Source organism: Panicum hallii, chromosome 2, assembly GCF_002211085.1.
Source record: "Panicum hallii strain FIL2 chromosome 2, PHallii_v3.1, whole genome shotgun sequence".
Lineage (NCBI taxonomy): Eukaryota > Viridiplantae > Streptophyta > Magnoliopsida > Poales > Poaceae > Panicum > Panicum hallii.
This window is the reverse complement of record NC_038043.1, coordinates 43,691,145-43,718,650: the sequence shown is the minus strand read 5'-3', so window position 1 is coordinate 43,718,650 and position 27,506 is coordinate 43,691,145. Positions and strand designations below refer to the sequence as shown.

Here is a 27,506-nt window from a genome sequence, read left to right as displayed (position 1 = left end):
TACATAGGTTTTAATCTGATTGATTGTTCTTGCTCAAATTACTTTTTTAGGGCTCAACAGAGCTACGCTCAATTCACGCTAATTATAAAGTGTATTGACTAGTTTGGAGCTTAGAAATTTCATTGGCTGCGCGGTACTATCTTGTTCTCATAGGGAATTAGAAAAACCATTGCATTCCAAACAAGATAGCATTTATAATGATTTATTCCAGCATACAAATTTAATAGGATAAAGGTGCCAATAAATTATTTCCTTCATTGGCTACTATTTCCATGTATACTATGTTGCATATTTTGAAAAAGAAAATGTAACGAACTTCACAAGAATAGTGTGAACACACAATTTCCTAATCTTGTGTGAGCACAAAAGGTGTTTTGCGCACTGACCAATATTTTACTCAAAGTTAGTCAGATTTGAGTAAGTTGGATGGAGATCTACGACTTATCTCCCTACGCGACCCTTTATATTTTGGCCTTTCATCCCCAGCCACACTCGTTTAGGCTGATATATAGCCATCACTTTCCCAATGCGCCACGACCTACGCGCACGGCGTGCTACTACCGCCGCCTCTTACCCTTTGCTATCGAGAAAACACATATGTTATCTAGGCCGTCTGTTTGCCCTTCGTGCTGGAATCTCCTTGCTTCTAGGGCAAGACGCCCTCCCTCGCTAATCCTAATAAATCTCGTTTCCCCAACCATGAGTCCCACCTAACTATTCATACACCGCCGCCGCAATGGGGTGCTACCCAATCTCCTTATCCTACCCACCGCTGCTACCAGCCAACAGCCCCCGCTACCATCTAAACCTCGAAAGCTAGAAAAAAGTTCCTGAATCCCGAATCCTAGCTCCAATCAAAAATCAAACACTAGCCAAAATCTTGTTGGAGTTCGATAAGGTTGCTGGAGTTGGAGCGGCACTTCTTCGTTGATTGTAAGGTAAGAAATTTGGTAAATTTTCTAGAAGAAATCTTTTCTGAAGAGGGAGGGGGTATACAATTGCCTATATCTTAGAGAGAGCTTCCTCGTTGAAGGGAGGCTTAGTTGTGATGGTGGACGTGTGGCGAGGCGGCAGTTGATGGGTGCGCTACCGGTCATAGGGAGCGGCTATTGGTAAGAGTCAGGACGAGAGCAAGCAAAAGGATTAGTTAGGATGGGGGTGAGCCTGCATCGGTGGGGACACCCCGGGACGAGTGAGCCATTGGGAGCGCATCTTATGATGATGGACAAGAAAGGTTGTGGCCCGTTGGAGCAACCGCTAAAACTATTTAGGTAAAATCATAAAACTAGGGTTAAGTGATATAGTAAAATAATGTGAGATATATTTTTTGAAGTAAATATGAGACTTGCTATAAAGTAGGTGTCTTTTCAGGCGATGGATCACAAGCATAGGATTAGGATCCAACGGTGACGGACTTTCTTCCTCCTCCATCTCGTTCTTTTATCTTTCGTTCTTTTCCTTTCTGCGCACAGCATGAAAAACTTCCCAATCCCGTCAGCTCCATCCGCCGGATCGCCACCACTGCCCTTAGGCACTAAATAGTCCATTTTTTTTGCACTGCCCCACCCTGGCAACACCCATCCGGCCATCCTCCGCCACCCATGGCTGGAAGCGCGCCGCCTTGCTTCCCCGCCCTTGCCTCCTCCGCCTGTCCTTCCTTCCTCCAAAGACCCTTCTAAGCCCAGTGGTCATTGAAGAACCTCCCAAAACCTCGTTAGAGTCTTGCTAATCAGCGATCGCGCGTTGGGAGAAATTCCAGCAATCGATTTCCTGACATCACCATAGTTTTCTTTTCTGGAAGTATGCGAGCGCAGAGAGATGTATTAATTTTTCCTTTTCGGCTTCTTAAGCGTTCCCCAGCCTCTTTTACGTGTGTACTACTCTCCATTTCTTTATGGGCGCCGTCCATTTTTCTCTTCCGCACACAATTTCGTATGCAAGGCTTATGTATCAAAATTTATACACACAAATTTAACTCCAGAAATTTAGATGCAAATTTTTTTATATAAACTTGCATAACTTGTGAACACAAAATGGTGCCCTTAATTTTTTTGCCACATAACTAGTGAACATAACCTGTGCACAAATATGTGCTCACATACTTCATGAGTCATGAAAAATAATTATGTAGATCAAAGTTGTGAACACACAAATATATATGTAAAAGTTGTGAATGCGGCTGTGGACTTAATTGTGAACTGCTTTTTGTTTACATAATTTATGAAGACATGAACAACAATTGTGCACATAATCTGGATCTAATCTAATGCAGAGAAATACAGAAGGTGAAAAATTTGAGAACACAAAACATGAGCCAAAAAATTATGAGCGAAATTGGTGGCCAAAATTTTATAACAGAATTATGACAAAAAAAACTTATTAAACCATCCCGGAGCACCACCACGCCGCTTGCGCTAGTGGCACCGGTGAGGAAGGGGAAAGGGAATCACGCTCCGGCGCTCGCCTGCTGATGGGAGCACGAGGGTGCCCGATCTTCTGTCAGGAGGATAACTATCGATTTTTTGACAATCCGACACAAGCGATACGGCTTCCGATCAATAAGACCTGAGCCCACAATCGAAGCACCACGTCGTCTCTTGGTTATCAACCGCGCACAGCCCGATTGACCTCACCACGAAGGCTAATCCTTACCTGCGAATCGAAGAACACAAGCAAGAACAAGAAAGAGACGCAACAAGATTGCTGAAAACAGATTAAGCACTAGAATTGGGGTCTTATAAACTGATGAACGGCAAAACTGTTCTTGATAGATTAACCTAAGTAAAACCCAAATTCTAACTTGGATGACTCTACTGAATATAAAGTGTTTTGGGGTGTGCAAGACCCCTGGACGCACCCCTAATGGGCTCCAACATGATACACGAGCTAACGGTCCAAAAGACGGTGGCGCAACACCCTAACAGATTCTAGACTTTCACTCGTTTCAACAATCCTCGTTGACTCGGATATGATAATGATGTGGGAGCATTGGTATTGGAAAGCTTATCTCCTTAACTTTCCATTAATATGTAGAACGTTAAATTTGGACTCCGTATGCGACTTGTGCGTCATTTTTAAGGCGGCATGGTCCAAACTCCAAGTTGGAGTTGAATTTGATATGCTATGGGCCTCCAGCTCGGCTTGGATGCATTTGCTGGTATTCTTCTCCTCCATGCCTCGCTCTGAACACTTCTTGAGCTTCTTTCTTATTCCTAATTATAATAATTTTTTTAGGTAGCAATATATTTTTAAAATTATAAAAGAGCATAAGAATAAGCTCACCGAATGTTCTTCCTCCTAAATAGTCGTATCTATATGTGTCATGCCCACATCACCTGCGGAGCAATGCCGCAGCCCATGGCGCTATCTCTACCAGGAAGTTGTGCACCTACGCCGCCGCCCAAGGGAAGCCGCACGCGGATGTACGCCACTTGCCAGGCAACTGCACCCGTGGGACGCCATGCAAAGATGCTCGACGCCGCTCCTAAGGTGGCCAGGCCAGTCATGCAGGTTGCCACGCTCAAGTGAGCCACCGTGCGAGATGCTCCGCCGCCGCTCGCTGGTGCTTGCGATTCCGGGTGCTCGGTCGTGCCATGCCTGACCCGTCGCCGCTGCTAGGAAAGAGAAAGAGGGAAGGGAATGAGAGAGTGTGGGTGAATGAACGGAAAAGGTGAAAGAGAAAACAGAATAGAAGAGAGTGGTGCGGGGCCTTAATTAGGATGGGGCCCACCACATGGGTGCGCCGGGGGAAGCACCGTGTTAGATTGAGCGTTGGATTCAGAACTTAGCAGTCGATTGTAATATTGGATTTCCGCGTTTGGCTCGTTCATTCTTGCGTCGTCTGAATTTATCTATCTTTTCAGGCACCTAAGACGTAGGGAGCTGTGGATAAATATAAACTTCCTTTTGTTCTTGACACATTTATTTTCTTTCCTAACACAACGTGCATTTTTTTTTCTCTCTGCCGCCCCTTAGTAGTGTTACCGATCAGGATTGGGAGGAACACGCGTGTCGTTCCTATTTTTACGCAGGATTAATGTCGCCTGCGACCCTACTAATCTCGAGCGGCTACAATGGAAGGAGAAAAACCCCAGTATGGTCAGCATCAGTCGGGGGAGGAAGCAGTCCGCGATGCCACCGCGGACGGAGCGGCGGAGAGCGCGCGGCGCATCCCATGCAGGAGGATGGCGCGGTCCTGAAGGAGGATGGCGGAGATCGGTCGGGTCTCGATCTCGACGCCACCGCGCGGGACAGGGCCATGGCGCATGCCTTGCACATGGAGGAGCTCCTGCAGGTGGAGGACTGGGACCTGCGCCGCTTCGAGTTCGAGGAGCCGCCCCCCGCCGGCGCTCATGGACCGGCGGCGGTTTTCCACGCCGCGCCGGCGGGGCAGGCCGTCAATCTTCAGTTCGCGTTAGGGCAGCCAATCTTCGAAGGTACCGCCTTCGTCCACATTGACGCGGTTGGGGCAGCAGTAGCTCCTCCTGCAGGAGGCTTCGGCATGCAGGAGCTTGCTGCCGACCACGCCGCGGAGGGTCTGCAGTTCTTCGCCGCCGCCCAGGCCAACGCCACCGACAACCAGCATGCCGCGTGCTCACCCTTGAGTGGCGGCCCCGGAGCCTTCAACCAGACGGCGCGCCATGCCCAGCCCGTCGGCGGCGTCGAATCCGTAACCATCCGTTTGAGCAGGGCCGCAGATGCCGTCATCTCAGCAAGACAGGCCGTGCTCGGCAACGCTTCCTCCCCGGCTGTCCTCGCGGGCATGGAGGAAGAGCACGACAACAGCTGGTACGAATCCATCCTATGCGAGGCTCAGAGGATGGAGCAGATGGAGGAGCCGGGACTCTATGAGCTATCTCTCCAGACACTTCTTCCAAGCTCCCAGCAGGAGCCCTGCTACAGCTCCACCGAGGGATCGGGCTTCCAGCCGTCTGATTTCGACCCCGACGAGGAGCCTGGCCCGTCGACGGTGAGGGTGACGCCCCTCGGCGACGACGAAGTGCCCAAGTTCAACTGCGGCATCTGCATGGAGACCCTCCCCATCCTGGACCTCTTCCACGGCATGCAGTGCGAGCACAGGTTCTGCGTGGAGTGCATGGCCACGTACATCGAGGGCCGGATCCACGCCGGCGAGGTGCCGATCCCGTGCCCGGACCCGGGGTGCAGGGAGGGGGAGGAGGACAACCGCGCCCTGCACCCCGAGGTGTGCAAGAAATCCATCGACTTCACCGCGTTCGGCAACTGGGGCTACCGCCTCACCGAGGCCGCCATCCCGGCGAGCCGCCGCGCCTACTGCCCCAACCGCCAGTGCGGCGTGATGCTCGAGACCACAGGGGGTAAGACGCCGGCCATGGCGTTTTGCCCGGCGTGCAGCCACCCGATGTGCGCCACATGTGGCACGGACTGGAGCTCTGAAGGCAGCGGCCAGCACGACTGCACCGAAGGACCGAGTGCCCAGCTCGTGAAGAAGCTCGCTGAGGAGCGTCGATGGAAGCAGTGCCCAAAATGCAGGATGCTTGTTGAGAAGACGTATGGATGCAATGTCATGCGTTGCAGGTATTCCACTCGATCTCCTCGTGTTTATTATTTGCCTCAAGTTAAGTGCTGTGTTTATGCAAATAGGTTGTTCCGTCGTGAACACTCGGTGTTTGTTTAGTTCAATAACTACCATTATTAGTGCTTGTCTTGGTGAAATTAGACCAAAACCAATATTTGAAATTGGGAGGAAATGAATTCGTTTCTCTGCAAACAATGCCAACAGGGCATACAAAATCTTTGTTATTTCATACTCCCTCCGTTCCAAACTACACTTCATTTTGGATTTTTAGATACATAATCTTCTTATGTATCTAGATATATGTATCTAAAAAAATCAAAATAAATTATAATTTAGGATGGATGGAGTACTTCATTGGTCCTTCACAGTAAACCGGTTACTTATTCCTGACAATGCATTTTTTTGTTAGTTTGTACTTCATTGATTTTCACATCATGTCACTTGATGGTATAGTGCACAATATAAATTTTAAGTCATGGGATCTATGAATGTACACTCACCATTCAAGTTAGAGTCATCTCACCTTCGAATTTGAGTTCCTATTTCTTTTCCTTTACACAGGCGCCAAGTGTCTTAGATCGATCGGTTGAGTGTTTTAGATTAACCCCTTATCCAAAATCCTCAATTTTGATTTGCAAGCCAGTTTTTCTTGTTCCTATGGCTTATCATGTTTTTTCTAAACTTTTTATATTTTGATCTTGATGTATCTCTATCCTACTACTTGCTACAACATGGTGTCTTAACAACACCCCCCCCCCCCCAACCCCTCTTCCCCGCGCGCTCTCCAATAATGTTCTGATGGTGTCTTTAGGTGCCATTTCATCTTCTGCTACTCCTGCGGGCTCCCAACGGGACGGCAAACGGGGATGGAGCAAGGGGCCGTGCTGTGTCACTGCTATTACACCGTCGATGCTGCGCAGATTCATGCCGAGTGGCATCAGCCCCAGTAAACTGCGCGCTGCATCCGCCGGTGCCGCGAGGGAAGGACGGCATCAGCTGAAGCGAACCAGAAGTCTGAAGAACACATACGGCAGCTGCTTCTTCATCGTTTCCTTGGACCTAGCTGCTTAGTATTTTTGAGAAAAAGAAAGAGAGAGATTACCTCAGCTTTTACAGATCGAAAGCAAATCACCAGCTAGTTGCTTAGTAGTTTGTTACCTCATGATGTGGACCAGCTTGAACCTAGTTGCTTGATTCATGACATGCTGTGCTTGTAGCCGCAGCCAGTCTCCTGATCCATGGCTGCATGCTGCAACAGTTTGCCTGTGAGAGGAGGCATATGGATCAGAGGTGTGAAACACATTTAAAAATGTCTTTATACGTCTCCACTTGTCCTCGGTCGCAAACACTTACGGTGGCTTTTAATTTAGCAAAAAGTCCAGCTTACATCCTCGAAATATCACAAAAGTCTAATTTTCAACTTTCAACTACAAAATCGCATAACAAAGATCATCTAACTTTCAAAACCGGGCAAATTTTGGCCCTTTGGATAGTTTCGAAGGTGATTTTTATTTTATAAAAATTAAAAATAATTAAATTTAAACTTAAAAAATTATAAGTAATTTATTTTAAATTGAAAAAAATACAATATGGGTATTAAAAGTTTTCTAAAAATATAACATATCTATTGGCACTATACTTATCAATTATTCAGATCCAATTTTTTATATTCATAGTATTTGGTTGCACGTAGTTATGCTTATTATTTTTAAATAACTAAGATCCAAATAGAGCAATAATAGATAGGTTATGTTTTTAGAAAAATTCTGGCACTGGTTTCATATTTTTTTGATTTAAAATAAACTAGTTTTGATTTTTTTAATCTAATTATATTCTTTTTAATTTTTTTTAAAAAATACAAAATCACCTTCAAAACCACCCTAAGGACTAAATTTATCCGGTTTCGATGGTTGGATGACCTCTGTTATCCAATTTTATAGTTAAATGTTGAAAAATAAATTTTTATGATAGTCACCGGTGGTGCCGAGGGGCGGCGGCCGCCCCTAATGATTCGTATAAATAAAATCTTATTTTTATTTGCAATTAGAATTTCTCCGAGCTCGGTTGATTAATGTCATATTTACTATGTACATAATGTCATAGTTACTATGTACATAAGTTATTATTTCTACAGATAAGCTACTCTTTCTGTTTCAATTATAGCTTATTTAGTTTTTTTATACATAGTTTTGCTAGGTATTAGATATAGTGTACATCTAGTTACATAGCAAAAGTTATGTATTTAGAAGCTAAAATGATATATAATTTCGAACAGAGGGAATAAACATTATGCTAAAAAGTTAAAATAATCAATTCATTTCTCTTTTGACCATCTGTTGACACGGTCAAATATGGTTATTCATAATATGCTACAATATAGATAGGTATTATCATACTATATATATTTTTACTGTAACTATCATTCAGCCTATTTGGAAACGATGTCACGCGGCAGCTCTTTCTAGGTGAGCGTATATGGAAGCGCTCTCTTTTCTTGCTTGTCACGTTTATCATTTGGAACCTGCATCTTAATCGTTATTCAGCGTAGAAAAGTATGTCATACTTAGCTTTCTATGGGTGATGTAGCTTTTCATGGGTGCCAAACTGCCAACACCGTAACTTTATCTATTGGTTTGGCCCCATTTAAATTTAATTCCAGGAACTGTTAGGTTCTACCTGGAACACGGCTGGTCAACTATTAGACCGCTCATCAATGACGTATCTAGGATTTAAAACTAGGATGGTCTAATAAGATAATTTTTTATTATCACAACAGCATAATAAAATATCTTTTCAAATCGAAGTGTTAAATTTGCACAAAAAAGCTAATATCATGAATTAAAATTGGCTACAAGCTTACAATGCTGCAATACAACATCCCTTATTCCTAACAGGGCTAATTGGCTACCAATCTAAAACTAGAAGTTACAAATTGCTTAGTGCGAGGCTGCAAGCTAATTACCTTGCTGGCTTGCTCTAGCTTGTCGATTGATCGTTTTGTTGCTTGCAAATCGTAATGTGAATCGTACCCTGGGCCGCGCGTTGCATCGGTCTGCTCATGCACGCCCCCATGCCAAAACCAATATGTCGCTATCAAATCTCGTAACAGCAGCTCCGGGCTCGCTCCCTAGCTAGCTCGCCATTGCCGGACTCGGCTTGCTGCCGGCAGCTGTGCTCCACGCCGCCGCCCCAAACCTTAACGCTAGAGTGTAGAGGCGCAGAGCTCGCGACTCGACTTCCCTAGGCGCAGTCACGGGTGCAGGACGCTGGGCGCTGGCTGCTTTGAGGGACCAAAATCCTAAAATTACATGATGGGGTCACTCCTTAGGTCAAATTCTAGGGTGGCCCACCCAGCCCACTCTTTAGATCCGCCTCTGCCGCTCATATAGGCGGGATGGGAGGATGCTGGTAAGAGATATCAGCAGGATTAGGAGCATTGGCGAATCTAGGATTTGTCGTTAGGGTGGTCCAATACAACCCTATTTTTTAAATATTTTAGTGAATAAGTCAATTTTAACTTATAAAAATGTAATTTCTCACAATTAATCACCTTCTCAATTCAACTATTGTACATAAGAAAATAATTACTAGCTATTTTTACTAGTAATAATAATAATAATAAGGATAGATATGAAAAAAAAAAACTAGAGGATGAGGGTCTTTGGGCCAAATCTTAGGGTGGGCCGGGCCCACCCCCTAGATCCGCCCTTGGTTTGGAGCATCTCCAAGAATACCTAATATATTTACTCCCAATAATTTTGAATTGGGCCTTTCAAAAAAAATCTGAAATTGGAACTTGGTCAAAAAATTTAGGCACAGAAAACACACTATCCTCCAGTGGCCCTATATTTTGAATCTGTAGCTACCACTACCACTGCTGGCCAAGACGAATTTGCTGGATTGCTCTCAGTCTTTTCTCGCCTACCGAACCCGATCAACACAACAATAAGAAAAAAAATCTAACAACGTGAAGAACTGGCTCGCGAGCTCAGCACTGAGTGAAGCGGGCAGACGACGTGGCCCGAGGCTGCCGTTGGGGAGGGAGCTAAGGATGTCACTGACGGTATGGCTATTCGGCAAGGGCTTGGCGTGGACTACGCACTGCCACCATGCGGGTGCCGACGGAGGGGAGGTACGTGCATAGATCGCTCACCCACAAAAGGCACCTCAGATTGAACGGCATCAGCAACAACAGCCTTCCTGGTGAGCACGATGTAGTCAACGGCAAGTAGCATGTCGCGGAGCGCTTCGATGTCGTTGTGCTGCCACGAAGCTCGAGGCCAACTCTGTCGCCCCCTCGCAGGCCTCGGCCATGGCATGCTGGGACCAATTGCCTGTCAACCTCGGCCTCCATGATTGAGAGCATGGAGGGCGAGCGTATATCTAGCTCCGATGGCCTGGTGTATTGGGCGAGTGGAAATATTATGAGTTCATTTTAGAAACTGTTGGAGCCTGATTTTATTGGTCAAATCTAAAATCAGCGTATTAGAAATTGGTTTTGAACACTCTTGGACCTCGGGCAAAGCCATATTGACTTCAACGCTAAAATAGATGACAAATTAGTGTTAATTATCATGCATCCACTATATATGCACCCCCCTTGGCATAGCCTGACAGAGTGACGACAGGCCGACAGCCGTCTAGTCCAACGTCAAATCTCCAATGGTGTGATAAGCAGCCAAGGCTTAGGGTACGAACATTGATGCTAGCGGTCTCATACCTTGCACATGATCCTGAGACGATTTAACAAACAACTCCCATAATGGATTATCTTTTAAGCCGTCTCATAATAATTGTTTCATCCCTTAGTTATTGCATAGAAGAAGGAATAATTGCATGGTAGCCACAACATGTAAAATGGTGAGAAAAGTATCTCATAGTTCTTAATTCTAACTTATGAGGCAGTTGTTTCGCGAAACAACCACCTTATTCTCTACCCACCTTATCTGGCTTCCTTCTCACAAAAGACTTCTCTTTACTTCGCTTTCTCCATCTCTAGCCAAGAATTTGAGAGAGGAGGGCAGAGCTAAGGAGAAGCCCCAAGGCATCATTTACGATGGTTGCCAAATTATACCAAGGAACTTCCCCACAACATCACGCACCACCTCTTCTTGTTGGCACCTTCATTCCTTTAGGCTGATGAGCCCTCACAACTTATCTAGCTAAATCAATTTTACCACGCTTTACATAAGGTAACCACAAAAGCCCTTTCTAACCCCTTCACAGTGGATGCTAGGAGACTCCCCAAATGCTATGCATGTCAAATCCAAGTAGCTAGACAAGTTCACCACAAACCACTAGGACGCTCTAGAACAAACCTCGACCAAAACCCTTGGTAGAATCGTCGGAGATTAGATTGCAAGCTCACCTCGGATATTTTACTGCAAAGGCTAGTTAAACCGCCTAATGGCACAGTTTCTCTGCGAACCTCAAACCTGAACAAGAAAACCCTATGTGCAACACTTCTGACCAAGGCGGTTGAACCATGGGTCACCATAATTTGACAATCTCCCTTGTTTACGGTTGGGTGACAAACCTATACGGCCAGACCGAGAGCCCGAAACATAACTGAAACCACTTCTCGTCCTTGCCAAAGTGCATAGACAATCTGACCAACACCCTAACCAATCCGACCGAGGATAACTTGATAGCACACCTACCCTTACTACCTTACCTCAACAAGCCAATGGAGTTCTTGTCTTCATCTCCAACATCAAGCATCCAAATCAGAACCTAAATGCAGTATTCTTGATCCTTGCACCCTCGTACCTCCCACACTCCACCATCTTTGCACCTTCTAAGCATACCTTTAAGAGATATTTATACACCATTTTATAGATCATGTGCATGTGTATAGGGACCGACAATGAAGAACACTGAGTGGAACCCGGAGCCATCGTGTCACTACCCATGTACTAGGTAGGACCTACGTATCTTGAACATTATGTTCGAATCTTATTTTGCTATTACTAAATATTGATTTTGCGTGGGCTTAGCACAACATAGGAATGTGAAATGTGTAGAACCTACCGAGGCATGTTCTAGCTTATAGTTTTAGAATAGCTCTTCTAGCTAGGTGGAGCTTGAGCATTAGATAATAAAAAATTAATGTTCTTAACCATGCTTAGATACTAGTAGAAGTCTAGGGAGGGCCCCACTATTTGAAAGCTTTTAAGGTGTAATGACTACATTAATAGCTACGCTAAAATGGTTAAAAGTTGAGCAAGATTAATAACTGGATTGAGACTCAGGTGAGTGTGGCAGGCTCATTGGGTTGATTAAGGATTGGTTCATTGTTGTTGTGGATCTTGAACACCTCCCCGTACAAAGAGCCACATGCCTACTATGGGAGCGATAAACTAAGTGTAGTAAGCTACACCTTTTACTATATAGGGTGTAGTTAGTGATTCCATTGCACCTATCCACTCTAGTCATTCTATTAGCATTAGGGATGGTATGAAAAAGGTTGATACGTCCATTGAATCAATGCTTATCTTGGACAAAGGTATATCAGTTGGGCTTGCATAGTGTGGGTATTGTTGTATACCCATATAGGTATGAATCGATTCAAATTTTCGTGTTCTCAGTTATGAGCAAACTCTAGGGTGTTAGACTTCAATATAGAGTTCTCACGAAGAGTTGATGGAAGATTGAGCTCATATCACATAATAATCACTTTAGTTTCACAAATGGTTGGTGCTAATGTAGAAATTATGGATGCAATATCTTTTCTACTATGTTACTCTCAAATGCACTTGCAGGTTACCTTGCTTAACTTTAAAATTTGATGACTCCTTGCATCCACTCCATATATGGTACTATGGATAGGTCCCGCAAGTACGAAAAGCCAGATTATATGCAATAAAATAATTTAACATGGGGTAGTTTCTCACATTAAACATCGAACCTCTCAAGTAGGATGCACTATTAGAAGAGTCACATCATATGCAACACCCCATAAACCTCACACTTCTAATGTAGTGGCTATATATACTCACATCTATTGCATGGCTACCAACATTCTGGGACCAACATCTTTATCCCATTCTTATTATCTCCACCATTGAGATCAGGTGGCTTCCTCATTGTATCCCACGAATATACAACCTCCTCTCTTATCCTAATTATGTTTGTTATCATTGTTCAGTCTCCAACATCATTCATCTTAATGAGGATTCTCATCCTTGCTATGAATAATCTTCATATTCGAGGATGAATTTTTAGGCAGTAAGCCTTTGTTTATTACTTCCTTCTACACTAATTATTTATTAAAAAAATTGGATATAGGATGCATCTATAGCAATCGGACATGTTTAGATGAATTAAAAAAGTTTCAGTTTTGAGTTCTATGTTGCTTTAAACGTGTAGCCATGCATACAGGAAGCTCACCAAAAAGAATCCGATGGTGAAATTTCTTATTAAAGCATGAGTGCTCGTGAGACTACCCTGCGCCCAAAGTTTAGGGCTCGTTTGGAACTGCTCTCCTGTTGCTCACACCGGCTCTAGCTCCACTCCGATTCATGTCTTGAATGTTTGGTATCAGTCCCCAACCAGCTCCACCAGCAATTCCTCCGCATGTGGGCAGCATGGGAGGCCACAGTGGAGGAAAAAGAGGAGGGCGAGATGCGAGAGGTTCTCATCTACTGTGCGCTGCTGGGTCGGTGTTGACAGCACTCATCCAAGCGGCTACAAATTGACCTCCACCTGCTCGAAGCGACCTCAAACGCCTTTGAATCGATCTCCGGCAAGCAGCTTGATCTCCGGTGCCTCTGAATCAATCTCCGGTGAGCAGCTCGACCTCCAAGCTCGGAATTGTGCTCTGATGGTTGCAAATCAAACTCTGGCAGCTGCAAATCAAGTAGATATGAGCCGTGAATCGCGTGAACCGAACTCCAATAGCTGCAAAACGAGCTCCTGACATCCATCTGAGAGGGGTACATGGCCAACGGAGAGGGGACGTGCGAGTAGAGAGGGACAATACGGGCGGGGATGCGCGGCGCGTACTAGGTCGAGAGGGTGAAATCGGGAGTGGAGCAAGGGAAGTGGGTATTTCCCATTCCCCATGACTTGTTGGAAAACATGAATTTATTCACGGTCGATTCGGCCTGGGAACAGGCAAGGAGGTGGTACCAAGTGTTTTGTAGCACTGCTCAGATTCTCACGTGGAGCGGAGGCGAGGAAGCGGGTACCAAACAGACCTTTAGTTGTAATGGCATCAAAAACCATGGGACATACAGATCCTTGACACGCCATCCTTGTCATTTCCATTTGTCTTTTTGTCCCACGGTCCTCATGACCGTATCTTGACTGGGATACTCATTTAATAAATGGAAAGGAGTGAGCAAGATATAGAAAGATGGATTGCGGATACGCACTTAATAAATTGAAAAGGAGTGAGAGATAAATATATAGAGATGGATCGGTGAGCGGAGCGACAGAGCACAACAACTTAACTAACGTGGATGGCTGGTGATGGCGTTGGTGCCCTATTTCTCTCTCCTACCTCCATCGTGTCTCAATAGATCTGCACAGGTGGGTGGTGGTGCATTCCTCATCGGAGCACGGGAACTAGTCGTGAGGTGATAACCTCTCTCTATCTCTCTCTCTAATAGAATCAGGACGATTCTGAATATGAATTTTGATTTCAACTTTCCGTTTGTCTCTCTCAATCTCTATATTAGAAATTTTGATAAGGGATGGGGATTTTGGGTTAGGGTTAGGACTTGGGAGTAGTTAGGGTGGGGAAAGGGAGGCTTACCCATGTCAAAGGCGGTATAAGCAGCTCCTAGGAGGTTCAGGAGTAGGCGGTGTTAGAGTCTAGGACGACGAGGCAGTGCAGATGCCGCTCACCACAGTGGTGGGGGACATCCAGTGGGAGATAGAGGCTACTAGTTTTTTCTTGTCCGATTAGTTAGAGGCAGCAATAGTGGATGGTGATGGATCTGATGGCACTTGCATCACCAGATCTAGGTGGAAGATAATGGAATTGGGGCATTCGAGCTCATGCTAGAATGGAAGAAGATGATGTTGGATTGATCATGGAGGTGACGCGAAACACATGGGACAATAGGGATCAGGTCATGGGTGAGCCTCACCATCTCCATGCCCAGCAAAAGCAGGGCCACAAGAGGTGGAGCAGCAGGAGGCGGAGGGGGGCATAATGCGCTGATTTGTTTGGGTGGCGGATTCCATGGAAAAACCAGATGAGTGGGGTATAGGGATAGGTTAAAGGAAAGTAATATTTAATTTTTTTTAGTGCAACTGTTATGAATTTTGGCTAACAAATAAGCAACCTTTCAATCACCTAAAGAGGAGATGGACCATTTCTAAAAAAACTAGAGTTTTCTAAAATGGTATTGGATTCTTTTAAGTTGATCTTTCACCCACATTTTCCACTATGTTATTATGTAGCTCAAGGTCGAGGGATTATCGCCGGCTTAACCTCAAATCTCGTGAGGTATTATGGATGAAGAAAAACCAAATCCTCTTGTCGACCACAAGAAACAGCCAGAGGAAGCCGTCGTCCACCATGCCGTGGTCATGGAAATTGAGGAGGCCAACATGCAAGATGCCCACAACCACACACAGGAGCTCGTGGCCATACCAAATTTGAAGGAAGAAGTCACTATCCGTGATGCCATTGCCATAGTGGACATTGTGGAGACAAGCACACTGGATGCCACCATGGAGGAGGAGGAGGAGGACATCGGCGAGAAGCCCCTCCTACTGCCAATGAACGCCCTGGTGCAGCGGCTACGCCCTCTCCATGAGGACCTCCCTCGCAACACCGACATCACAACAACAGCCCCTCATGTCGCCGAGGTTGAACAGGGCGTCAATCGCTTCGATGGCTTCTTCAATGATGAGGATGAGGACTATGTGGACTATATTGCCATCATGGTTCAAGCAGAGCGCAATGCCAGAACAGTCCCCTTAGAAAGAAGGACTCAAGCACCAGCGATGGCGAGGTCGGAAGCTCCTGCTAATGATCCTGACAATGCAACAAGGCAGAATTTTTCTATTCGCTAGCGCTGACTCCCAGGCCATATACCCTAGCATGAAGGAAAGGGACAACAATGGCTCATATGATTTCATCCTCTATGACACTATAAAGATAGAGCATATGGTGGATCCAGGAATAGATGGAATTCCACCCCCACTGGAACTTTCTAGATCTGAGGAAACCAAGGAGGAACTTGGAGACCACCATCCCTCTGGAGAAGAAGACAATGCTGAACTATCCCTACAATACATCAAAAAGATTTGGGGCCACCACCCATCTGAGCTCAACCCAGATGAACCTGGCCCGTCGATAAGAAGGCAACTGAAGGTGGCCCCTCTCACCGATGATGAGGTTGCAAAGTTCGACTGTGGCATCTGCCTGGAGACGCTTCTCATCTTTGACATATTCCGTGGCATGCCATGCCCCCACAAGTTCTGCGTGCGGTGCTTGGGCACATATATTGAGGGTAGGATCCACGCCGGTGAGGTGCTGATCCCGTGCCCTGACCCAACTTGCAATAAAGAGGGCAACGGCATCCTGCACCCGGAAGACTGCAAGAAGTCCATTGACTTTGCTGTGTTCTGCAATTGGAGTGACAAGCTCACTGAGAATGCCATCCCACCAAACAAGCGTGTCTACTGTCCAAACCCCGAGTGCAGGATCATGCTTGAGAGCACCTGCACCAACACGACACCGTCCAAGGCGTCATGCCCAATGTGCAATTGCCAGATGTGCACGACATGTGGAATAGACTGGAGCACCGATGGTAGTGGCCAGCACGACTGCGCCGAGGGGCCAGAGGCCATGCTCATGAAGAAGCTTGCCACCGAGCGCCGGTGGAAACAGTGCCCTCAGTGCAGGATACTTGTGGAGAGGAACGGGGGTTGCAATGTCATGACCTGCAGGTATTTGGCCTCTTCTCATCATGTTTACCTATCTCAAGTTAACTTTTGTGTTTGCTAAATTCCATTGCGCCATCACAGACCTATGAAATAAAGGGGCGTCTCGAATTTATCCTACGACATTATAAGGAAAAAAATATGCATGCCTACTTCATCACACTTGACGATCCGGTGTATAATACTAGCAATTTTTAAATTTTAGTTGTTTGAGATTTGAATACCTTGCCATATATGTTTCAACAATAATATCCTTTATTTTGTTAGCATAAAGCTGCATGTAAATGGTATAACATTTGTTACTTATGCTTTTCTTTTTTTTGGGGGGGGAGGGGGGGAAGGGGGTGGTTTGGTGTTGGGGGGAGTAACTATTTATGTGCTAGCATAAGTTGATTTTGTAGATGGTTGATAAATAGGATACTTTTTAAGCAGGCGTCTTAAGGAATTATTTATGTGCAAGCATAAACATGATTTTGCAGTGCATATCAGCATTTTTCGGATGAACATCTTGTCCATGCTTGAAATTTAAGTTGTTGTTTAGGATTTGTATGCTTGCCATATAGGTAGGAGTATGTTTCAACACTAATATACTTGATTCTTTTATTAGCATATATCTTCATATAAATGGTAGAACAATTGTTTGTTTACTTATTTGGAACTATTTATGTTCTTTGTTAGCTGTATCTAAAAATTGCCCTTTCACTAGGCCAATAATAAGAGTAGGAATCCTACATGAATTTTGTAGGATTTGCACATGAAACAGTTGCAGCATAAAGTAAAACAAATAAAATAAAACTTTCTTGTTTTGTAGAATTAGGCTTAATATATTTGGCAAAGGTTGGGGATGATGGTCCAATGCCATCCGCCCAATATGTAGTTTCAAACATATTTAGACTCTCTTCCTTGTTGTAATATGTAAAATGTTAAGGAATCAGGCTCTTGCCTCAGTTGTTGTTGGTCTTTTGGTTGCTATCATGTTTATGCATGCCATTTTGTTTCTTATATCAATTCTATTTCCTCTAATGGTTATTACTTACCAACCTATCCATTTGGTTTATCGGTCATTCAGTCTTCAGTAGTAGGCCCAATGATAATCTCTCTAACTCCTTGCACTTATTGTTTTGACACCATTTGTAGGTGCCTTGCTGTCTTCTGCTACACCTGCGGGCGCCTGAAGCGGCCAGTGCTAGAAGAAGGAGTCGAGATGTGTCGGTGCCGCAACCGCTATTAATGCTCTAACCCCATTGCAGTCAGGCAAGAGTAAAGCTACGCCGCACCAACTCACCAAAGGAGGAAGGGCAGTCGACAAGCACCAAGAGTCCGATGAATTTGTGGCGGCTTCATCATTTGCCTTGAATTCAAGGTTGCTTTTTCAGTGTCATGTTTGTGGGGCTTTGCTGGACTAGCAAGTCATCTGGCTGTTTAGTTTCAGCGCTTCTATTTGGTGGTCATTTTCATATACTATTTTCATTTTGTACGTGTTCTTCCTTCGCCTTGTTCTGATGAGTCCTCTGAAGAAGACTTGACCAATTTGTCAGGTGATGTGCGCATGAGACAAGTGGCCCATGCGGTAATATTTGATTGTGTTATATTTGATATATATATATATATATATATATATATATATATATATATATATTTTGGTGGATTTAAAGTTTAACATGCCCCTACATGTTTGTGATATTTGTACCTCTTGTTAGCTAGTATTTAATCTTCTTCTAGAATTTTTATCTTTCAATCCATGATTATTAGATACTTAAAATAACAGTACAGTTCACCACTGTGAGGATTAGCATATATTTGGTATGTAACTAAAACTTATGAATTGATACATTTAAGGAACATAAACTTAATTCTTAGTTGTTCACACATAAATTCGATGGTGGTATTTCTATATATCATTCGGGTGTTTCTTTTCCTTACATTTTCGCTCGCTTTTGGATGGTTGTGATTGTTTCTTCTAGATTCAATTCGTGTTGTTGGTGAGGATGATTGATTAGCCCACCCATGTGTTGTGGGCAAATTTGGGTTGATTTCTCTGTCCAGTACAACTTTGAAACTCCTCCCTCCTTGGGTGAACGCCTTTGCATCTCCTCGGGAACAGTCATGTTTTAGCTCGCAGCATATGAAGGGAGCAAAGCGTCATGGATCGATATAACTAACACTGTTGACTGAATCGGCCTACTTCGGTTACTCTTTTTGGCAATGACAATGCTAGCTGAGTCCTCGGCCTTACGCGGGGCTCAGCTCTCGCTCTGAACACGTTGATCGCACGCACAGCGTGCACGCTCTCGCCTGTTCGCCACGGTCCTCACGGATTGACTCACCTAGCCACGTAGGAGAAGGAATTGGTTATTGTAACATCCCGAAAATTTCCAGAATTCGAATTTTCAAAAACTTTTGTGAAAGTGCTTACCTAGATACAAATGTTGGGTTTTTCTCTGAATGATTTCCAATTTATGTGAACCAAATGTGTGGGATTTGAATTTGAAAGGGGCAATCAAATTCAAATCCAAAATCTATCCTCTAAAAACTCCTTGGGCCACCAGCTGACACCGGCCCACGTCCCTTTCCCTTCCTTTCCGCAGAACACGCCCACAGCGCCACCACGGCCCAGCCTTCTTTCTTTCTCCCCAGCACGACACGGCCCACACGGCCCAAGCCACCACAGCCCAGTCCGCCGCTCGCCCCCACGCGCGACCCTTCACCTTCTTCCCCGGGGGAGCTGACGAGCGGGACCCACCTGTCAGTTTTCCCTTCCTCCTCTAGCCGCACCCGCAGCCGCCCGCGTGACCCCGCTCCGCTCCGCCCCGCGTCGCCGCTCGCCCCCACCTCGCGATAGGATAGCAAAACCGCCGCTCCCCTTTTCGCCACACCCCACTCGCTCGCGTCACCCGCCAGCTCGCGCGCCGCCCCGCTCCGCGACAACCCCCGTAACCGCCCGCACGCATGCTCCCCTTTTTCCCCGCGCCCCGGCCGCCCGCGCCCCGGCCGCCCGCGCCGCAAACCCTAGCCCCGCGCCGCAGCAGTCGGATGCGCGCTGCGTGGCCGTGGCACGGACCCCGGGCATTGCCGCCCTCGGCGTCCGGGCCCGCGCTGCAACCCTCGAGCCGCCCCTTAAGTACCTCGAGGCCGCTCCACCAAACCCTAGCCACCTCTCTGTCTGTTCCCCTTTCCGCCGCCACCGCACCAGAAGAGGAGAAGAGGAGGAGGAGGAGGAGCGCAAGGAGGAGAAGAGGAGAAGCAGGAGCCGCGTGAGGAGGACGCCGCCGCCTCCGGAGCTCCACCAGGCCGGCGCCACGTACGACGACACCGACGAAGCTGCGCGCCCTGCACACCTTCGACCCACCTGCGCAGACCCGCCACCGCGTCACACCCCCCTCGCCATCGAGCCCTCGGTGAGCGCCGCCGCTGCCTCACCTTTCCTTTTCCCCCCTGCTGCCGGCGCTGTCGATGGACCTTCTGTAGCCAACCCTAGGATTCCCTTTCCCCTCCGGCCGCCGTGCCGCTCGTGTGCAGGAGCCCGTCGTGCCGCCTAGCGAGCCGCAGCCACCGTCGCCCTTCGCCGCTGCGTCGTGCCGCGGGCCCGGGATGCCGGTGCCCCGCGCACGGCACGGCCACGCCGCAGCCCTGGAAGGCCAGGACCCGTGCGCGTGCACACCTACGCCTTGGGGCCGAACCCTGCCCAGCCTTGCCGCGTTACCGTCAGGCCGGCCACGCCCCAGCCTCGCCATGCCGCGCCATGACCCCGCCACGGCCTTGCTGTGCGCGGTGACCACGCGCCACCGCCGCGACGTCGCGTTCGTGTCGCGCCCAGCCCTTTGGGGTTTTTATTCGAGCACCTTGCGTGCGCCTGTGCGCACACGCACACACACACCCTTGCCTGCCGCACTGGGTCCAGACGCTGTCGCACCAGATCCCACCGAGGCCGACACGTGGGACCGCCCTGTCGGCGTGAAAGAGAGAAGAAGGAAGGAGGCCGCCCAGCCCAGACCCGGCCCAAGAAGCAATGCGGCCCGAAGACAAGCTAGCCGAGCCGAATTCGAAGCCCACGTCGGCTTGTTAGGCCGAGCCGGCCCACAGCGCGTAGCCAGGCCATAGACCCGAGCCGGCCTACTGAGCCGCAGGCCGAACCGACCCATGAAGCCTAAGCCGAGCCTAGTTGGGCCTCGAGCCAGCCCATCACCACTTTTGGCCCAAAAGCCAAGCCGACGCCTTTTCGTTTTCTTTTCTTTCCCGGCCTGACCCAAGGGACCCACCTGTCAGCCTCAGGGTGAGGCTGACCAGCGGGCCCCACTGACCCTTGACCCGTTGACCGTTGACCGGCCAATGTTGACCGGTCAACGCCGACGTCAGCAGGGCCCACTGCTGACATCAGCAGACCCGGACCCCCCTGGTGACGTCATGCTGATGTCAGCATGCCACGTGGCACGCTCTGGTGCTGCCACGTGTCACTGCTTAATGATTTTCTTTTCCAAAATTCTTTTATTAATTTCAGAAATAGGTTTTTTCTTAGAAAATTCATAATAAATCGACCGGACCTCCGAAAATTATGAAACCAGTTCCATAATTCCTCTAAAATCATAAACCACACGTTAGAGTAGGTTTTGTGGTGATTTGAATCTTATTTGAAGAGTTTTGTGTGTTTTTGCACTCTAATCCCTACTCTTACTCGTAGTTACGAATAGGACCCGACCACGAGGAGTTGACCGACGGCCAGGACTACCCAGAAGCCCAAGAGGACTTCGAAGAGACGCCAGGTTCATGCCCATGTATGATTTGAATACCTGTTAGGCATTGCTTGATTAGATTTGCTATCGCTATGTGTGTAATTTTATCGAGATGAACCTGCATGGCCTATTTTATGTGCCCATACTCCTTGCAATCCTATCTCACTGGTTTATTATATGAAATGTCTTGTCAATCCTTGAATGTGTATGTGTGGGAATGGGTGGATAGTCTTGGCGTGTGTGAAGTGGTATTTAGCCGGGAGTGGGCAACATAACTCGATCGTGGATCGAGAGCTTGGGGTGTGTATCTTGGCACATCCTACGGAGTACCTGTGGCGGGTACAGTTTTGGTTACGAGGTTGAGGTGTTGGAGGCACCCGTTAAGGGTGCAGTCGCGGACCACTGTGGTGGAGACGCTTTTGACGAAGATGCCCGCTTCGGCAGTTAAGGACCGAGTGAGAGTAACTATGACTTGTGGGAATCTGTTAAGCGTGCACACCACTTACCCATTATGAGGGTGGGCCCGGTCTGGGGTCAGTAAGCGCGGTACCAAACCGGTGGGAGGATCGAGTATCAGTGCAGGGGAAGGAGGTGCTAACCTCACGTTTCCCGAGATACAAGGGAGGCTTCACAGTTCTGGGGCGACCTCCCGTGGGAGGATGCGCCCAAGATCCGGGAAAGCCGGATGGTGCCGTGGCTCCTAATTCTGTTTCAGTAGACCTATGTTTCGTATATTAGTCGACTGATCTCCGGCTAGTGTCGATTCGAGTGGGTCCAGATGTACAACCCCTGCAGGGTGAAAACTATACGTATAGCCGCATCCTCGGTCATGGACACCCCTACTCCTCTGTTGCTCTTATTAGTTAGTGCTACTCATGACTTCTACCTCCCTCTAGAATGACTTCCTGCCAGGGGGCAGTTTAGATGAGAGGAGAGGGAGTTCTCGCATCGACTTGGTGCGTTGACCGGGAGTCCGGGATACCGGAAGGGCCCGAGTCGAGAATGGAAGAAGATGTGTTTATTTATATTTATATATATATAATGCATGTATAGGAAAACCTCAGCTTTACCTCTTGAGATTTGTTATATCCATAGTATAGACCACAATAAAGCTTGCATTCGGATGGTGACGTAAACCTATCCTATTACTTAGGGATAGCCTGGTACGATGCAGGATCCGATCCGGAGTTCGACCCTAACGATGACGGTTGGTACGATTGAAGCCCGTTTTACGCTCAAGTCGTCTGTGGAGAAGGTTCCCGAAGATGAAGGATGGCCGAAGACCTAGCTACCGCTTTGTGCTTTCTGTTTGTTCGTTCTAGCCGAGAGGCTTGTAATAAATTTCGTACTACAGATCCTTTGGATTTATGTAATAATTAAACCCGTGTTTGACCTTACGCGAAGTATGAGTATGATATTATACCTGAAATAAATTCTGCATGTGATAGCGCTTGATCCAGAGACTATCGCAATGATACAGGGAGTCGGATTCCTTGATTTGGAAATCCGGTTGTTTCAGTTATGATCTCGTTCACGGTGTCAGAGCACGTTGAGTACGATATCGACGCCGATCCTTGTGGCGGAGGCAAGACCGAGAAGCGGCGCCGGCGAGGAGATCGCACTCAGGTCGGGTCAACCTGGTCAGCATTACTGTGGGCCTCGCAGAGTTGGCCCAAGAGGTGGCCCAATTACATGCATGAGCCCACGCTTCTTGGATTGAAAGGGTGCGTGCGGCTGCCTGGCATCGAGAGAGAACCATTTGAAGCCGAGCGGGCGCGTTGGCTGGGCCTAGAGTAGGCTTAGTTAATTTAGCCCACTTCCCACTTTAGTTAAGGCCCGTGACAGCAGACAGCTGAATTTGATTTCTAAGCATCTGCAGGTGCAATGCATTGTTGCAAATTAATGTACCGTCATCCAAGCACTACGCTGTGCCAATAGCAAGTGGCGCAAGTTGGTCCTAGACCTCGTACTCATGTGGGAGCTGCAAAGTGAAGCTCCACGGACGGATGCAGTGTACGAAGGATGAGGCCGGGTCAGTCGACGAGGAGGCTAAGGAACCTCCAATGAGACCAACCAATTTGGTGGATTTATGGTGCCCACATTCTTTTCTTATAGTACTAGGATGTTGTAGTAGGTAATAATATAGGATCCCAGATAGTCTCGAAGGAAATAATGGAGAGGTCATCGGCCTGCATGCAGGTTACTCGCTACACGACATACCCAGTGACTATTGCAGTAAAATGCCACGTGGAAATGGAATTTTTACTACTACAACAATCAAACTTCAATGGATTTTACCAGTGTAACGATATAAAGCGTACCATGCGGCAATGGTTTTTTACTACTACCCCCGCAATCCAAATACACCGTGGAATAATAATTTCACAATTCAAAGCATAACGGATTAATGGAGCGCAATGGATTTTTGGCCGCTGCACCAATACCCACCACGGAACAATGGATACTAGGGCTTTTCAGGCGGTCCCGGGAATGGCGTGTCTCTAGTTTAACGGTGATGACCTCCGATCCGTTCAGCTATAGACCTAGACGGCCGGTGACGAGCGCAAACTTCCTGTCGTCGGCCGATCTCCTCCGGGAAATCGCAACAAACTTCTTGCTGACCCAATCGAGCATTCAGATAAAATACTGAATACTATGAAAAGACAAAATAAACCAGGCCTCCATAGACACCCTGCAAGCAGGTCGCTGCGAATTGCACAGCTAACACACCAGTTAGCATGTTGTTGCTTGACCAACCACACGTACATGTGGGCGCAAGGGCGCTAAGCCTCGGGGCAGTCGAGCGATGACCGGCCAATTTGATGGATCTAGAGACGCGTCGCAGTCTTATACAATTAATCTTGGGCTAGGTATAATTGAGAGAGAGAATCGTCTAGGTGACTCGCTACACGACAAGCACCACGGTGACTTCTGCGGTACGGTCTTGCTTAACCATGCCGATCGAGATTACCATTTTGTTGCTTATACGGGCAAGCTAAAAAATCTCCGGACATCTCAAACAGCAAGCTATAAGATTTAGCGACGCTATTAGCGCTGCTGTTTTTACATGCTGCGGCGGATGTGCGGTAGCACAACACAAGTAAAAGACACGGCACTGCAGCAAGAAAATCAGAGTCATCTCTAGTTTTGCTTATTCTCGTAAGACGAATCTTCACCATTTGTTCCGCACCAATAAGCAAAAGCATAAAAAAAGTATACTAAACTTTGAATGACTGTTTTCCAGGGAAGAAACACTAGCAGAACCATTGTTATTGTTTCTTGACATCTGAACGCGGCAAGGAGGCTGTCCGTATCCTCGGCAAAAGGAGACCAACCAATTGGTGATATCCGTGGGGATGGATGTCGTGGGGCAACGGAGGTTGAGTTCATTGAATTTGAACCGTCAGGGCCTTTACCGGCAGCCCCTCGGTTGGGTTGGGGTCACCGTAGGCGTTGGATCGAGATGGTGCGGCTGGGATTCAGACCCGGTCGCGTTGGCCGGGCCGACTGGAGGCCCAGTTAGTTCAGCCCCTGTTTGGCCAAGGCCGTCCGTACCCGGGGCGAGCGACCAGTGTCGCGCTGTAGCCATGCGAGCGAGAGGCGCAAGGAGGGACGCGTCGACTCGTCGTCCAAGGCTATCCGTTCGTTCGACTTGCTCCCATGGCCGCCCGGCACCGCCCATGCGGTTAGCTTGCGGCGTCGTCGTCGTCGTCATCGCATAGCAACAAAAAGGAAGCTAACGTGCCGGCCGGCATCATGAACTCGTGAGCTAATGATCTAGCCTTTTCCCAGTCGGCTTGACATAGATACACACGCACTCCCTGTCTCTTCTAGGCGTGCTTGCGTGCTGCACGGCGCGCCATGTCGATCGCAGCTAGCCAGGAGCCGCAGGCTGCATGGCTTCAAATGGATTGGACGCTACCGGCGGGCGTCCGGGCGATGTGGGCGACCGTACGCCTCCGCTAGCTGTGTCTCTGAGCAGACGGTCCCAGCAATGCTGTTGCTGTTGCTGTTGCTGTTGTGTCTCTAGCGAGAAACGGCTCTACCGTCTACACATGAGCCGGCCAGCTACGACGACGGCTGACGACGACCACAAACTCTCTATATCTATCGTCGGTCGATCTCCAGGAAATCGCAACAAACTTCCTGCCCCAATCAAGCACGTCAGATGAGTAACTATAGTCCCTGATGCCTGCAAATTTGAAGTTGAAATGGCGCGTGAATGTGAAGACAAACCAGGTCTCCGATGCCTGCAAATTGCATAACGAACACTTGACGGAACCATCAGTTAGCTAGCGAGCCTACGCGTGTGTGCGTGCGTGTGGACGGAGAGCATCTACGCATCGAAATGGTACAATACTGCTGACTGCTGTACGAATCTAAGCTGATGAGCATGCAGCGCCGATAAAACAACGCTGCAAGTTGGTCCTTGACCACGTACATGTGGGAGCAGCCGGCCGGAAAGTGGAGCTCTGCATGGCCGGGTGCAGTGTACTAGGGATTGGTTAGTTGACGAGAAGGTTGAGAAACCTCCAATGACCTGCCAATTTGATGGACTTTTAGCTTGTTTAGTGTATATAGTACGCGTTCCTGTATGTTTGTCTAGGTAATCGAATCCCGGGTAATCTCAAGGGAAATGGAGAGAGGAGGGGTAATCCGGCAGGCTACTCGCTGCACGACAAGCCCGGGTGACTTTTGCAACCCAGCCGGCCGCGGCGGAACCCCTGCTGCTGGTCAGTCACCCTGGCTAACAACACATCGAGTGACAACACATCGGGTGACCAAGCGTGTGTTCGTTTCACAGGGTCTAAATTTTACAGGGGTTACATCAAAGAGAATCTTATCATTTAGAAGTATTAAATAAAGTCTAATTATAAAACTAATTGCAGAACCCCAGGTCTAATTCGCGAGACGAATCTAATGAGGTATATTAGACCATGATTAGCGGATGATTACTGTAGCATCACTGTGGCAAATTATGGATTAATTAGGCTCATTAAATTTGTCTCGCGAATTAGCACCCATCTGTGTAAAAAGTTTTATAAATAGATTTTATTTAATACTTCTAAATAATAAGATTCTCTTTGATGTGACGGGGTCTAAACTTTAGAGAGAGGAAACGAACACACCCTAAGGTAATATTTGGACCACCAGTGCTAATGGACTAAAATAGTACTGGTATATCTAAACGGGAGTTCCAGTGAGGAGGGCTAAATTTTAGCCAAGACTTAAAAACTTTAGCACGTGTAGGAGTACTAATATATGCGAAAGTTTAGCACTTAATTTTAGCTCCTCCAAACAGGTTCTAAGACCCTATTTTGATCCAAGTCTAATGGATGAAAGTTCTAATAAACTTTTGCAGTAGCTCATCCAAACGAGAATGCTAATAGGATAGATTAATTTTTAGCTAAGATTTAAAAATTTTAACATGTGTATGGGTGCTAATATATGCTAAAATTTAACATTCAATATTAGCTACTCCAAACGGACCTATCTCTAATCCAACCAAGGAGCACTTATGCAGGAAACACCGAGGATTTGGAGCGCAGGAATTTCGTCGAATCTAGCAGCAGGGGGTCAAGCTAGCACATCTTTGCCGTTGCTAGGTTGTTCAGGACTTGTTCTGCTCATGGAACGCCGACCCCAACGAATCATCTTTCCCTAGATCCGCCACTTTGTTCCAAAAGGAACAAAAAGAAAGGTTTCTGCAAACTGTCGACAAAATTGTTTCGGCCGGGCAACCACTAGCAAAAACCATATCATTTCCTAACGACAACTGAACGCATGGCACCCGATGCAAGGGGTCCGTCTCGTTCGTGCAAGGAAATTATTGTTTCTTGCTTCGTTTGCATCCTCGCTCGGCAAAAGGAGACCTGTACCGGTGCAGATGTGCAATTGGTGATATCTGAGGGGAATGCGCTGGGCTGGGGCGAGGGCGAGGGAGGTTGAGTTCATTGAACCTGAGGGAGGAGTGGGCTCCATGCCAATCAAGTGAGCTCAACCAATCGTGCGGTCCTTTTCCGCGCGCCAAGTGCTCGATGGCCACATCGCGCGCGGGCGGCGGCTCCAATCCTGTGCTCTAGGCCGCGACGTTTTTGTCCCGTCGTCTCCGCCTCATGGCTGATGATCGGCCATCAGGCCATCTCAAACAGATTTGATGTGAAGTTTTTGGTCCGGTTGGCGAGATGACGATCGAGCAAAATATCCAACCCCAATGGAGGTTGCAAGCTGTCAGTTGCATGCTTATAGATTGGTCTCGTTTCAAAGTTCCGGTTCTGAATTTTCAAGGTCGTGCCTGAATTCAGCCATTGTGGTCG

General features: G+C 47.3%; 2 protein-coding genes across 2 annotated transcripts; both read left to right on the top strand.

The window, feature by feature from the left end:
- The first annotated feature begins 4,174 nt into the window (after positions 1–4,174).
- LOC112881095 (probable E3 ubiquitin-protein ligase RNF217) lies at positions 4,175–6,507 on the top strand. The gene is made up of 2 exons (XM_025945799.1): positions 4,175–5,556; positions 6,369–6,507. Exons 1-2 carry the CDS (start codon positions 4,175–4,177, stop codon positions 6,505–6,507), a joined length of 1,521 nt encoding a protein of 506 aa, XP_025801584.1.
- Positions 6,508–15,614: 9,107 nt separating this feature from the next.
- On the top strand, positions 15,615–17,690 carry LOC112881094 (probable E3 ubiquitin-protein ligase RNF144A-A). Its single transcript, XM_025945798.1, has 2 exons — positions 15,615–16,465; positions 17,597–17,690. The coding sequence occupies exons 1-2, from the start codon at positions 15,615–15,617 to the stop codon at positions 17,688–17,690; spliced, it is 945 nt and encodes a 314-aa protein (XP_025801583.1).
- Positions 17,691–27,506: the final 9,816 nt, after the last annotated feature.

Excerpts from the sequence above, each read along its gene's own strand:
- LOC112881095 (XM_025945799.1), top strand. The coding sequence starts at position 4,175 with ATGCAGGAGGATGGCGCGGTCCTGAAGGAGGATGGCGGAGATCGGTCG. Across the intron at positions 5,557-6,368 it reads TGCAATGTCATGCGTTGCAG|GTGCCATTTCATCTTCTGCT; the intron begins GTATTCCACTCG and ends TGGTGTCTTTAG.
- LOC112881094 (XM_025945798.1), top strand. The coding sequence starts at position 15,615 with ATGAAGGAAAGGGACAACAATGGCTCATATGATTTCATCCTCTATGAC. Across the intron at positions 16,466-17,596 it reads TGCAATGTCATGACCTGCAG|GTGCCTTGCTGTCTTCTGCT; the intron begins GTATTTGGCCTC and ends CACCATTTGTAG.